Source organism: Mesitornis unicolor, unplaced genomic scaffold, assembly GCF_000695765.1.
Source record: "Mesitornis unicolor isolate BGI_N332 unplaced genomic scaffold, ASM69576v1 scaffold30525, whole genome shotgun sequence".
Classification (NCBI taxonomy): domain Eukaryota; kingdom Metazoa; phylum Chordata; class Aves; order Mesitornithiformes; family Mesitornithidae; genus Mesitornis; species Mesitornis unicolor.
In genome coordinates this window covers 2,281-15,038 of record NW_010185340.1, presented here as the reverse complement: position 1 = coordinate 15,038, position 12,758 = coordinate 2,281, and the positions used below count along the sequence as shown (strand labels likewise).

Here is a 12,758-nt window from a genome sequence, read left to right as displayed (position 1 = left end):
AGGAGGAGGCGGCTCCGCCAACTGCACGGTGCTGGCGGTGCGGCAGCTCGGCGAGCGCTTCTCCTGCACCTTCTCCTGCGGAGCCGCCTGCCGGGGGACCGCCCGCTACCCCTGCCTCCAGGTCCTGGTCCGCACCTCCCGCTCCTCCGTCCCCGCCTTGCTCCATGAGGACGAGCGGCAGCTCCGTACCAACCCTAAGGTGAGATCCGGGACCTCAAGACGCGGGGTAAAGGCGGGGTGGTCGTGGTTCCATAGGACAAGTCCTGACTCGTCGCCCGAGGTGCTGGGTGCCCTTTTTTTTGTGTCCACCACTGGGGTTCGGGTCCTCCGCCACCACCCTCCGTTCAAGTGCGGGATTTTCTCTGATGAGGGGCATGGATGAAGTCACGGAGCATCCCTTACAAATGCCCCTGTGCTGTTATTCTGCAAAAAAGCATACAGAGAGTTTATATATAAAAATACTATACATGGTATGTGTGTGTATATATGTGTGTTGTCTATATATATATAGTGTGTATACACGCTATATATAGTATAGTATAACTATACTATCTAGTATAGCACACATATATACGCACACTCAATATATATATACACATGTATATATATACACACTATATATATTTCCCCACACCCTACCCACAGGAGCGGTGCTTTCCCAGCACCGGCGGCAGTGGAGCGGGGAGCAGCGAAGCGGGTCAGTTCTAGGCCCCACTCTGCCCCGCCACCTGCCCGGGGGGTGACCTGTGCTCTTGTGCTGGGTGTCCCGGAGGGTGAGGGGGGTCCCAGAGCAGCTCCTCGAAGGATGAGAGGCTCCTCAGAACAGCTCCCCGAAGGGTAAGGAGCAATTTTGACGGAGCTGCTGCTGTTGCTGGGTTGCTGGGGAGTGGCCTGCACTGAAACAGAAGTTTCCTTGGTACTATTTTGATTCTTAAACTTCTCCATCACTCAGATGAGAACAGACCAAGTGGAAGCATCTTTAAAGTTGCATTTCCTCTCAAACTAGAGTAGTTTGAAGGCAATGTGTGACTTTATCTTTCTTTAAAGGCAGTAACTCTGCTTTCTCCTTTTTATGCTGAGTACAGACCACCTTGTCAGCATGCTGCCTGACTGGAGGAGATTTTGTTAAGTAGTTTCAGAAAATAAAAAACGTGGCAGATTCCCACCTCTTACGTCTGAAAGAACTCAAAATCGAGATTATATTGAAAAAGTGAGTTTCAGCTTTTTGACCGAGATGTGGTTGTAGTGCAGCACCAAGGGTTCTGCTAAGCATCACAGAGGTCTGCATGCAGGGACTGGGGAGCAGACTTGCGTGTTCAGTTTGGGATGTGCAGCCTCCCATCTCCCCAGTCACAGTTACACTGGTGTGGAGACAATCCTTGAAAGATAGTTAAGTTGCAAGCTCAGGGTTTGGGAGTTGCTTTTTTCCCCTTGTCAGCTTGTGGGCATGGAAGGGTGGTTGGGGCAAAAATCATCTGAGTGAGAAGCTGGATGATAAATCTGACAGGATTTGGATTAAATTGTTGGCACTGCTGAGAAGCGATGGGCAATGGAGCTAGATGGTGCCTGGTAGTGAAGCGAGTGAAAGGGTGGCCTCTGAGGGAGCTTTGCAAACTTTACCTGTGCCTGAGGAGCTGCCAGACTCCTGATGGAGAGGGCTGTAACAGAGAGGTGCACCATGAGCACTCAGCTGTATGGGTACTGGGGCTTCTCTAAACCTTTCTCCACCTTCAGGTGGCAGCTGGTGAAATGCCCTTTAGAGGTGGGTCAAAGATGCTGTGTTGCCGCAGAGGGTGCAGCGTGGCTATCCCTGAGCATGGCCCAACAGCCCCGTTCTGGCCATTTCCAGCAGAGATGGGAGATGGTAGGTGAGTGATGGTGGGTGGTGAGTGGTGGTGGGTGGTGAGCTGTGCCACCGGCACACCTTGGCTCAGCAGCTCTTCCAGCATCCTCAATATCAGCAGAGGCTTTCAAATTGGGCTGCAACCGCAAGGTCTTTCTGAGTAGTCTGAGTGTTTTGGTTTGTTTTTGCTTCTTGATCCCATCTTCTCCTGTCTTTCTGGATGTCTGGTGAAAAGAAGAGAATTACACCTGCCCAGGGGCTGCACTGCAATTTCTGCAGGGAAGCACCCAGAGCTTTGAAAGCCCATGAATGTCACTTCTATCTTTTAATTAACAATTAATAAGGAAACACAGGGCTGTGTGTTGCAGCACATGGTGCTTGCATGCTCTTACAAATAGAATCTGTTCTATCTTACACCTTGCGTCTCTAGGTGTGAGCTGTTTACCCTGGGATATTGATTGCTGAGGACTGAGTCTGATTTACCAGATGAGACCGAGCAGAAAGGATATATTTCTTGATGTAACTGCATTCTCTGGTATTAATTGAATTTAACTAAGTGGAAAACAACATAGAAAAAAAAAAGTGCTTCAGTTCTTTTCCTTACCTGAAGGAGCTTATGTAAAACCAATACAAAATAAGAAAAAAGTTGTTTAGGTCTCACTAGGTTCACACATCCTTCTAAAGAAATACAGTGTGTATAGCTGTTGCTTTGGTTTTCTTTTTTTTCCCAAGTTTAATGACTGAGCAGTTATGTTCACCTTTTAATCTTTGTCCTAAAGTCTCACCACCTTTAAAAACTTTGAGGATTTTGTGCTGAAATAGATTGATCGTACCGACAGAGGAGGAATCTGTGGGCTTTAATGGTTGTGATCTGGGATGTATTTATGAATGAGCACTTAAGAAGCCATTTAACCCTTCCCATTTCCATCGCCTTCTTGCAGCACGCTCGTTTGTGTTCACGCAGTTAGACAGACAACACGCTGATCAGTTCCAACTAAATGGAAGGGAAAAAAGGAATTGGCCAATTTTGGTTTGAACAGTCTTTAGATTTCACATTGTGTTTAGCTGCTTCTCTGTGTGGGGTAGCAATTCTTCTCGGTAAATCAATAGTGTGGAAAAGGCATAGTTCAGGCTCCTCACACCACACAACAATACTGAATCAGTTGGCAGCTTTACTCCGCCCCAAGAATCCCTGGTGTATTGGACTAAAAATATTCTACTTTCTGTAGTAGAGTGGGCTGTCATATAAACATATCATGAGATATGAATCTGTCTGATCTAGTGAGGTCTAGTTGCAGGAAGAAGAAATTATTTTTTATTCTCTCTTGTTTCCTAAGATAATCACATCATTTTACAGCCCAGGATTAATTTTGGCTCTTAAAAGATTATATAGCTGGGTCAGAGTTAATCTAGAAATGTATATATAAAGCACCGGGCATGATTACATTCGTGTTCAGTCCGAGTGATTTGTGGATTCCTTTTTTTTATTTAATTGTTGTCTCAGAGGACGACATTTCAGCAGAGGGATGGTAGCCTTTCTTCAGCTGCCTTGATAGCAATAATAATCTCTGAGATAAGGCTTAAGGGGGATTAATTCCAAAGTCAATTTGTCGCTATAATTCTGGCCATTGAGTGTGTTGGCAGTGCAGACAGCCACTGAGGGGACCAGGCTATAGGTTTGGTTGGGTAAAAAAACAGGGGAATATGTCAGCTGTCAAGAAGACCTGCTTTCAGGTTTTTTAGACCTTTCCCTTTCTATGCTTGAAGTTAAGTGTAGGGCTGGAAGAATTTGCTGACTATTTTGTTGAAGAAACTTTTCAGGGAGGGACTGGTGAGCCTGATGCTAGCAGCTGTGCAACAGGACCCAGTTGTCCCCGTCCCTGTACCCTGGCAGGGGTGCAGAGCAGGCAGCCGCTGCTCCTCCTCTGCGCTCTGCATCCGCTCCTGTCATGCTCCTTTTTGTAACCTCTCAGCCTCGCAAGATGATATTCAGTTATCTCTTCTGTGCACTTGTAAATAGAATTGGGTTTGGGCTCTCTTAAATATGACCCACAACAGAGGAGGTTTAATATCAAAATATGCTGAACTCTACAATAATTTTAGGTGGGTCTGATGCATCTGGTGAAGCATCAGATGTGTGTTTGGGCTGGTGCCCCAGCAGGCTCTGCAGATGCTGTCTAGCTTCGAAAGCTGCTCTCAGTGCCATGGATAAACCCCACCACCCTCCCATCTCACCTGAGGCACCCCTTGCTGCCTTGAGCCTCTGCCAGGGATTGTAGGCTTGGTCACTCCTGGTGAGTTTTTCTGTGCCAATGGATGCAGGTGAAATCCAGATGTGATGGTCAAAAGTTCACACCGCTGTCCCTTTTCCATTATAAGGAAGAATATCTGCTCCAATGAAGCGTTAGAAGGACTGTGAATCTTCCCAGGGATCTGCAGACATAAGAGTAGGAGCATCCAGCAGCAGACACGGATACAAATCTTACAAAACCTTGGTGTAAAGGTATATTAGCTACTCCCTGACACTTTTTCTGAATTGAATCCTGAGTCTTCTATCCAAATGCTGACTGTGATTGAAGGGGGAATATCTTTAGCCTGATACTAATTTTGGACTGTGTAATTGAGACTGTATTGGAATTGTATAATAATTTTATTGTTGCTATGACATAACGTAGAAGGCGCGATTATGGCACCGTGTACCAATAGATCCGCTGTAAAGGCCTCCACTTCATTAGGTTTATTCTGGATGTCTAATCTTAAGTGCTGTTCTCCAACTTCCTTGTAACTTGTTCAAGAAAAAAACATCAAAGTAATATGGAGCGGGACACTCACACTGGAAATGGATATTGCTGCATGAGCTGCAGTTGAGCACAAGGCATCCTAGCTTGCTTTCAAACACTTGGCATTTATTTATGTTTTGATGGTAGGATTTCATGCCATGCCTCATGAGGGAGGACTGTAAAATCAACCTTTCAGAAGCTGCCTGTTGCCAAAACAGGAGCTCATTTCAGGTTCATCCACCAACTCACAGCAGCGAAAGTTGCCAGGTTATCATTCCCTTCTATCCGTGTGCTGACTGTGCTTTGGAGGGCAATACAGCTGATCAAGCAAAGCACCCAGGAATTGTGCTTGGGAGGCTGAGGAGAGATTCACCACCTATGTGGATCAGAAGGGGCCAAAATGAACATCAGGTTAGTGTGAACCATGCAGACATCCTGGGGAAGCAAACAAGATCTGGTGTTTGTGCAGCTGTTGTTAAGTCCACGTTGGAGTTGGACCTTGGGTGTTCACCATGGCTCAAAGTCTCCATCACATAGGAGATATTTCAGGGTGACCCTGGTGATTCATATGGTGATGATTTTGCCTTGGACAAGGACCACTCCTATTGTGAAGGTTGTTAATCCTTGACAGGCTCAAGCAATGATGTCCCAATGATTTAAGGCAAGCCCCTGGGTGTCTCCTTTGTGTTCTTCACATGAAGACAAAGTGGAAAATCTGGAAATGAATCCAATGTGTTTTCTGTCAGCCACCACCAAGATTATTCATGCAAAGAGTTGTGTGAAGTTTCAGCTATGGAGAGCATCTTCACTGTTGTCCCCAGCTTCCAAGCATTCTTCCTGTGGATAGTGATGGTAGTTCCATACACTGCCTTACCTTGGCATGGAGCAAAATGGACATGTTGATCAGGGAGCCTCTCTGTGGGCCCCTCTAATCTTTCAAATCAAGCAAAATCCCTACCCTGAAAATCTCTATTTTTAATAGCTTCATATTGAGCTCAAAACATGGGGACCGATGTCAAAACATGTGAAATCCTCTGTGTTGGAGCTGTCCCTGGAGACTGTTACGGTTTGCTTCTTGTCCGTTCTGATGGACATCTCTTGGAAAAAGAGATCTTTGCAATTGTTTCTAAGCCTGAAACTCAGGATAGGGATAAACAATTGTTAATCAGGCTGTGAACTTTATGAAGGCCTCGCATAGTATTTCAGGGAGGTGGAAGTTCTCTGAAGGATCCAGAGGAACTTTGGCCAGCAGAGGAGTGGTGAGGTGGTCACATGTTCATAGAGGACAGGAGTAAACCCAGCCACAAGGAAAGAACATTTCCAAGCAGAGAGGAAAGCTGTGTCCTGGAGCTTTTTGTGATAGCTGAAGAAATCTATGCAGGAAAGAGGAGTGTGGCTGATGCTTCCAAAGCATGCAATCAAACCAAAACCATTGCTGGCCAAGGAATATTATCAAAGATGGAAATAACTGTGTGTGATAAATCCTGTGTTCTGGTTTCTGAAGCAGAGTGGTGTTGCTGCTCATTTCTGTCCATTGTCATCAGCAGTGGGACAATCCATGTTTAGGGTCATTTGTACAGGGATCTATTGGGAGCTCTGTGCCATTGCAACGCCAGATGTGGGTGCCTGTGGAAACAGGGGCCTTTGCATGTGGGAAAGACAAGTTTCAGCGTGGAAACAACAAGCAAGACCTTGCAGATCCTTCCAGTTGGAAGCATGGAAGCTACTGGCAGCATTTGTAAGTGTTGATGGAAGTGGTCAGATTTTACACAACAGGCCAATAAAATCCTGATATCTCTCCCATCTCCTCAGGATGGTAAAAGATTCAAGCTGTCGTGTGGTGGAGATGGACTTCTAGATCTGTATAGCTTGGGTATAGCTTGTAGCTGGAGGCACGGTAGGCCCCTGTGAAACCTCACCAGATGGAGAGGGAGAGGAAAGCACTCACTATGCACAGTGTCACATTGACATTTATTTTCAGGTTAGAGAGTGTATCTTTCTCCTTGTTGTTATTGCCTTCATGATACTGTAAAGAAACTCATGTTGTGATCATTTGTGGGTTTTAGGGGTTTTCCACTCCCTGCATCTCCTCATCCTGCTTAAGCAAGAGGCTTTTTAGCTACCTTCCCGTAAATGTTTTTCTGCTTGCAGCTCCCAATTTTAAAGGAATTAAATATCTGTGTGTGCAGACTCTTCTTGTCCATGCATCCTCCAGAGACAAAAGTCTTTATGTTACCCAGGGACAAGTTAAGCCGTGTGGCTTAGTTTGATTCCACATCTCCTGGAACAATCTCCCATATGGATGGCTGGTAACAATAGGAAGGATTTTTGCTTGGACTCTGGGATCTCAACACTGCTAACATTTGATTCAGTGGACCATTTGTTTTTCTTTAGCTCCCTGTGGCTAGCAGGGCATGGTGATGTGTCAAAGACAAGACTTGGAAACAAGAGATGTGGGCTGTGTGTGACCCAGAGCCAAGGCTCGGAAAGCCCAGACCCACATGTACCAAGCTGGGGGAGGAACTTCCCTTGATCTCTTTGGGCTTTGAAGCAGATGTCTGAGGGTGAGATCTGCCGATAGCTCAGCTGCACACTCAACTCTTGTTGACTTCTATGCAGCAGAAGCAGATGCTGAACCTTTCTGCTGAAGTGGGGCTTTGAACTTGCTGTGCTTGTTTCCCCATGCTGTAACAGTGGAAGAATACCTGTTTTTTGCCAGCGAGTATCAGTCAGATATCAGATATCCCACCATCTGGGAAAGCTTGCCCAAAATGTTTTGGTTATTTATTAGCATGGTGATAAACAAAACTCGTGATTAAGTGCCTCACTGAAAGAAAGGAAGTAATTCAAATCAAATCCATGCAGCTGGCTAGGAATATGTCAAAACAAAACGATCATTTTTACATTCATCATGCAAAAACCCAAGGTGTTACAAGGCACCTTGGTTTGATAATGGAACAAAACATGAAAAAGCCTTTATTTTGTTTCTGAATGCTGGCATATTCTTTTCCAGTACCTGCAGGGAGCAACTAGCAATTGAAGTAAAGTTCAGCTAACTTTTCTTTTTTGTTTCTTTGGAGCTTGTACTTGTTTTTCTTTGCCCATTTCTGTCACACTGATACTATAAAATGCAGAGAAAGCGATGCCCTGCGTTGCTGAGTGCAGAAGTAACTCTGTTTTGCAATGTGTGTTGGCAGTGTTCCTACATCCCTCCCTGCGCAAGAGACGACCAGGAGAACTCTGAGAATGTCACATACAAGCAGAAATACTGGAAAGAGAAAGTGGGTGCGCAACCATTTACATGCTATTTCAACCAACACTTGAGGTGAGTAATCTACATTTGCATAGGCAGAAGTTCTTGTGCATCTGTTGAACAGCTGTCTGTTGGTTCTGTTTGAAAAGATATATAAATGCATGTGTATCTATATACACACACCCCCCAAATAGCAATGTGGTTCATCACACACAGTTTAGTGCAGAGCTTTGCAAGACAACTCTGTTGATGAAAAGCTACGTAGAAAGTAGAAAAGCGTTTTTTACCACTCAAAGTAAAAATGTAGAACTCCAATGAAAGTTTCCCTTAAAACATTTCATTTTATAGCAAAAAAAGTATCTTGACTTTTAACACTGAGATAACAAATTTATGGATAGATATTAACAGTCCCTTACTCTGTGGAAGAGAAATCCTTCTGTGTTCATGAGGTGCTGGAAGAAAAGGTGATATCAGTAAATACTGCAATACTCAGGAATTGTGTTCATAGAAGATTAATGAATCAGATCTGTGTCATAAACATTCACGGAACTGCCAGTTTTCATACGCGGAAAGTTTTTTCATGGAAAGTTGTAACTTAACGTTACTTAAACTTCCGTTTCTATCTTACTTCTACTACCAATGTTGATGTGGCTTCCTTTTGTACACACTGGTGGTTTCCTTCCTTCAGCAAATGGGAAGAGGAGGGAGTCCTTTTGCCTGTCTCTTTCTGATGATGAGCTCTTTCTCACTGGGAGGTCTTGGGAGAACAGTAATGACCAGGATGATAGGTCCATGTAGACAGGGAGGTGGCAAGAGAGTATTTAAGATCTCCAGATCAGTCAAGGTTTTATGGGTTCTAAACTCCAATTCTGGAGGCATATGATACCTACATAATTTGATCAGCATGAATAATTTTGGTAAAGCTGGGGAGGCTGTTCTTGATTGCTGAGTTAAGCATTTGAATAAGTATCTGCCACATCATGGACTAAAGGAGGAGGTTGGTCCTACCCCATCAAGCATTTGGAAGTTAAACAGATGAGGGACACCTGGGTGGGAATAGCTCAGCGCTTGCTGGTGCAATTCGGGGCTCAGTGTGGGAGTGCTGGGATCAGATATTTAAGTTTGTTAGGACACACAGGAGGAGAATGGATGCTGGTGCGTGCTAGGACCTTGGAGGAACCAGGGAGCTGGAGCAGGATGACAGACACAGAGATGCCCAACTCTCCTGTGGGTGATCCCTTGAGTGCCGTCGGGGCTTCAGGTTTGTCCTAGGCTGGCTATGATTGTTGTCCCCTCCTTGGGGAGTCGGTAGACCTAGTCGGTGTGCCCAGGATGACAGTCTGTTGACCCTGGTTAACTCTTCACAGAGGGAAGCCACCAATGCTTCATAGCAAAAACCAGTTGTTTCTTACAGCGGGGAAAGAAACAGTGTCTATAGCATGCAGAGGTTAAAACTTAGGGCACTCAGTGCAGTGACATCAGACCTGGCAAGGACCTTCTTAGGAGCTGCTTTGGTCCACAAGGTGCCAATACTTGGGTCTGCTAACCAGGAGCTGACCGATGATTTTGGCTTTGCAGGGCAGGCAGGTGTTGCCAATTCTCACTGCTGAGAGCTGGGACCTGCAGCAGCTGTGGCCTGAGTGAGCAGCATAGTCAGAAACATGGGATCTTCTGCATCACAGCTAGGATTCATCTCAGCTGGTGTGGACAGGATGCTGTGAAAGTTAACCTTTACAGTCAGTGGAGAGAAATAGGAGCCTTCCATCTTACCCCGAAATAAATGCCTAATATAGGTCAGATGTCCAGAGATGTTTATTTCTCTCCTGTAAAGGAGCTTTGGGTGATCTTCTTCGGTGTAGATACCTAGGTGGTAGGTGTCCAGACCTAGATGAAGCAACGGCAAAGTTTTCTGAGGCTGCTGACTGCCTAGGGTCTGCCATTTATGTAGGTTGACACTGACGAATTGTGCAGCACTTGGGCAAGATTTTTTTCCTTATAGTTGCTGCATCCTATATTGTTAAATGTTCTTGCCAAATGCAATAGATGCCTTGAAATGCTGTCTTTTGCTGATCATACAACAATTTATATACAGCAGAAGAGAGGCTCGCTGCCAGCGATGTTTGAAGATAGTCTAAGCTGAAATGTGTACACCATCTATTTTCTGCTGGAGATAGGAATGAGCTTTGAGAGATAAGTTTTGCTGACTAGGAATGTGCTTGCTTAGGTATACTTTTAGAGCTATGATGACTAAACAGCTTGTGAAGCAGTAAAAAACCATGCAGACTGGGGGAAAAATCTTTTAACTTCAAAATAAGAATATGCACATTTTCTGTCAGTGTTTTTTTAGCTGTATGGATGAGCTAACTCTTCTGAGTCAGTCTGTATAAAACATATAGAGAATACAGTGGTAGATTCCTTAGAGTAGTATTTGCAATATTAATACTCTCTCTTTTGTAACAGACTAAAATTCTAGATAAATATCTAGGCAACAAATGAACAATGTCTCCTCTTCATCAAACAAATTAGCATCATTCTCAGAATTGTTGCTGCATGCAGGGTGCACTGTTGGGCAACACCTCCCTTCAGTTTGGTCAGACAAATTTCAACAGGCAGCTTTGAAAGGAAGAAGAAAGTGATGCCGTTTGTACAGTTCAAAGTTATATCACAGGGGTGAGACGCAGACTTAGCAATTTCAATCATTCTTGTTTAATATAATAGAGAGGCTCAGCACAACTTGCTGTCTGACATTTACCTTAGGGAACCAATGCGCAGCTTAGCTTGGAGCTCTGCGCTTTACTGAAAAACAAGGTTTTGCTTTGCCACTGCAGGCGCTCACCTTTACTGTCCTGCTCTTCTCTGGCTACCTTTGAGCCAAGTGGTGGGAGCTGCATGTGAAAGTTGCTTTTACAGACCTCTGGTGAAGGTGCCTCTCTGTTGGCATGATGACACTCTGCTCTGTAGTGAGTCCAGAAACCAAGCCCCAGTGTTTCAGAGCACAAAATAAATGACAAATTCAGATGAAGTTCTCAGGCTGTTGCTAAAGATTTGGGAAGGCACTGAGCTCTGGTGCTTCAGTGTTCATGGACCTCACAGTGAGTGTCCCAGGGGGTCTGTAGTCATGACCATGTGCAAACAAGGGTCACAGCTGCACACCTTAAAGTGAGAGACTTGCACGAATGGACAGGATGGAGGAGATCTTGCCTTTTTTTTCCTTCATGTTCCAGGTCTCATTGACATCAACAAGAAAAAAAAGAGAGAAATCTAGATCTCCATCTGCTCAGCTCTCTCAGTTTCATGCCATGCAGAGACAGACAGAACATGTGTCAAGTCATTTCTTATTAGTGGCTCATTTTTGTGGCATTATTGCTTTTTGGCTCTGGGTTCATCCAGCATGACAAGAACACTCTGGTTCCTGTGCCGCAGTGCAGCACATGAACCAGCCACACTGTATAACACTTCTCTGCATTTGCTGCAGGATGTTGTACACAAATTCACCTGTGATTTGAAAAGCCAACACTGTTTAGTGATTAGCGACCACCTGTACCGTGCTGGGGTACCCTGCAGGCCATTTCTCTGGGACTGATGATCTGCAGAGCCAAGGGTGCTCAGGTAGTGAGGCTGCTCATTCATACATGGTGGAAGAGAAATCTCAGTTTGCGTTGGTACTTCACAAAGTTTCCTAAATTAATCCCCTCCAGTCAGATCGTGTTGCTATTTCCTATCCTTTGTTCTACTCTGTCACTTGTGAAGCAGTTCTCAGGCCCAAGAGGGAAAGGACTTTACTGTTAGTAAGACATTGCACTGCCCCTGCATGCAGCCACTCAGCTGAGGAGCTCTGGGTCTCACAAGAACAGGGAAAAAAGGTGCTGTTGAGTGCTTGCCATAGCGAAGAAATATGAATAATTGTGGGCAAAGTAAGTATATGCAGATTGCAAACATTTTTAAATCCAGATTGTTCTGAATACAAAAAAATATTTGTAAGGTTTCCCTATACTGTGCCCTGCCTCTGTCAGCTTTCTCTGTGTCCCGTAAATTGCACGGTGTGGTGCATAAGTGATGACTGAAATGTTTACGTGCCTCTAACTTTTTGGTCCTTTAAGAACTTTTTGGTTCTACATGACCTTTTGCTAACCCCTGCACTGCAGTTCTTCCCATGATGTTCAGTAATTGCTCTGAAGGCTCTGATGGATGCCTGGTTTATCCAGTGTCTGTTACGGACTGCTTGGCAGCACCTATCAGGGATGCGTTGCATAATGCAACCACTAATCCAGTTATCCCTGGTCACCACCCCTGAGCTCAAAGTCCTGCTAAAAATAAGTGCTGCTCTCACCTTTAGGCAACGAAAACAGAATTCCTCCCTCCTTGTCTGCTTAGTGAAAGGGAAAGTTGATTTTCAGAGTTAAGATAGAGACTTCTTCAGGAGTTTTTAGTTTGTTAATTCTTCTTTCACCCTGGAGCTACTGCTGGGCAGTGGTGGTGGTGCTGCACAGTGGCCATCACCGTTTGCAGCAGAACCAGGTCTTGATGCCCGAGCAGGGCTTGAAAGTATCCAGATTTTTTTCCTCTTTTTGTCCTACTAGGTTTCTCTTTTGCCCCTGTCACTGTTTTGTGCGCTAATAACTGGTTTTAGAAGTTTGAGTGCATCCTCTCAAGAGGCTTTGCTTTCACTGGAGGGCTGAACAGCACCATCAGCTGACACAAGACCTGGTCCATGACTGAGCTTATGGGGAGTATGTACAAACCCTCTGGTCAACATCTTTGAACTGAAGTATGATAAGAAAGTCACAGAGCAAAGATGGGTTTATTAAATGTGATATGCTTACAGGGATAAAGCAATATCTTTAATTATATCTGCTGATTTTCACAGGGAAAAGAAGCATGT

At 44.8% G+C, this 12,758-nt stretch overlaps 1 protein-coding gene across 1 annotated transcript in view; it reads left to right on the top strand.

The window, feature by feature from the left end:
* Positions 1-7,948, top strand: part of KCNMB4 (potassium large conductance calcium-activated channel, subfamily M, beta member 4) — a gene marked incomplete at its 3' end in the record, with an annotated part of 10,308 nt that extends 2,360 nt beyond the window's left edge. Inside the window, exons 3-4 of the mRNA XM_010184810.1 lie at positions 3-199; positions 7,821-7,948. Of these exons, the coding sequence (XP_010183112.1) occupies positions 3-199; positions 7,821-7,948 (325 nt within the window). The remainder of the gene's footprint in view (positions 1-2; positions 200-7,820) is intronic.
* Positions 7,949-12,758: the final 4,810 nt, after the last annotated feature.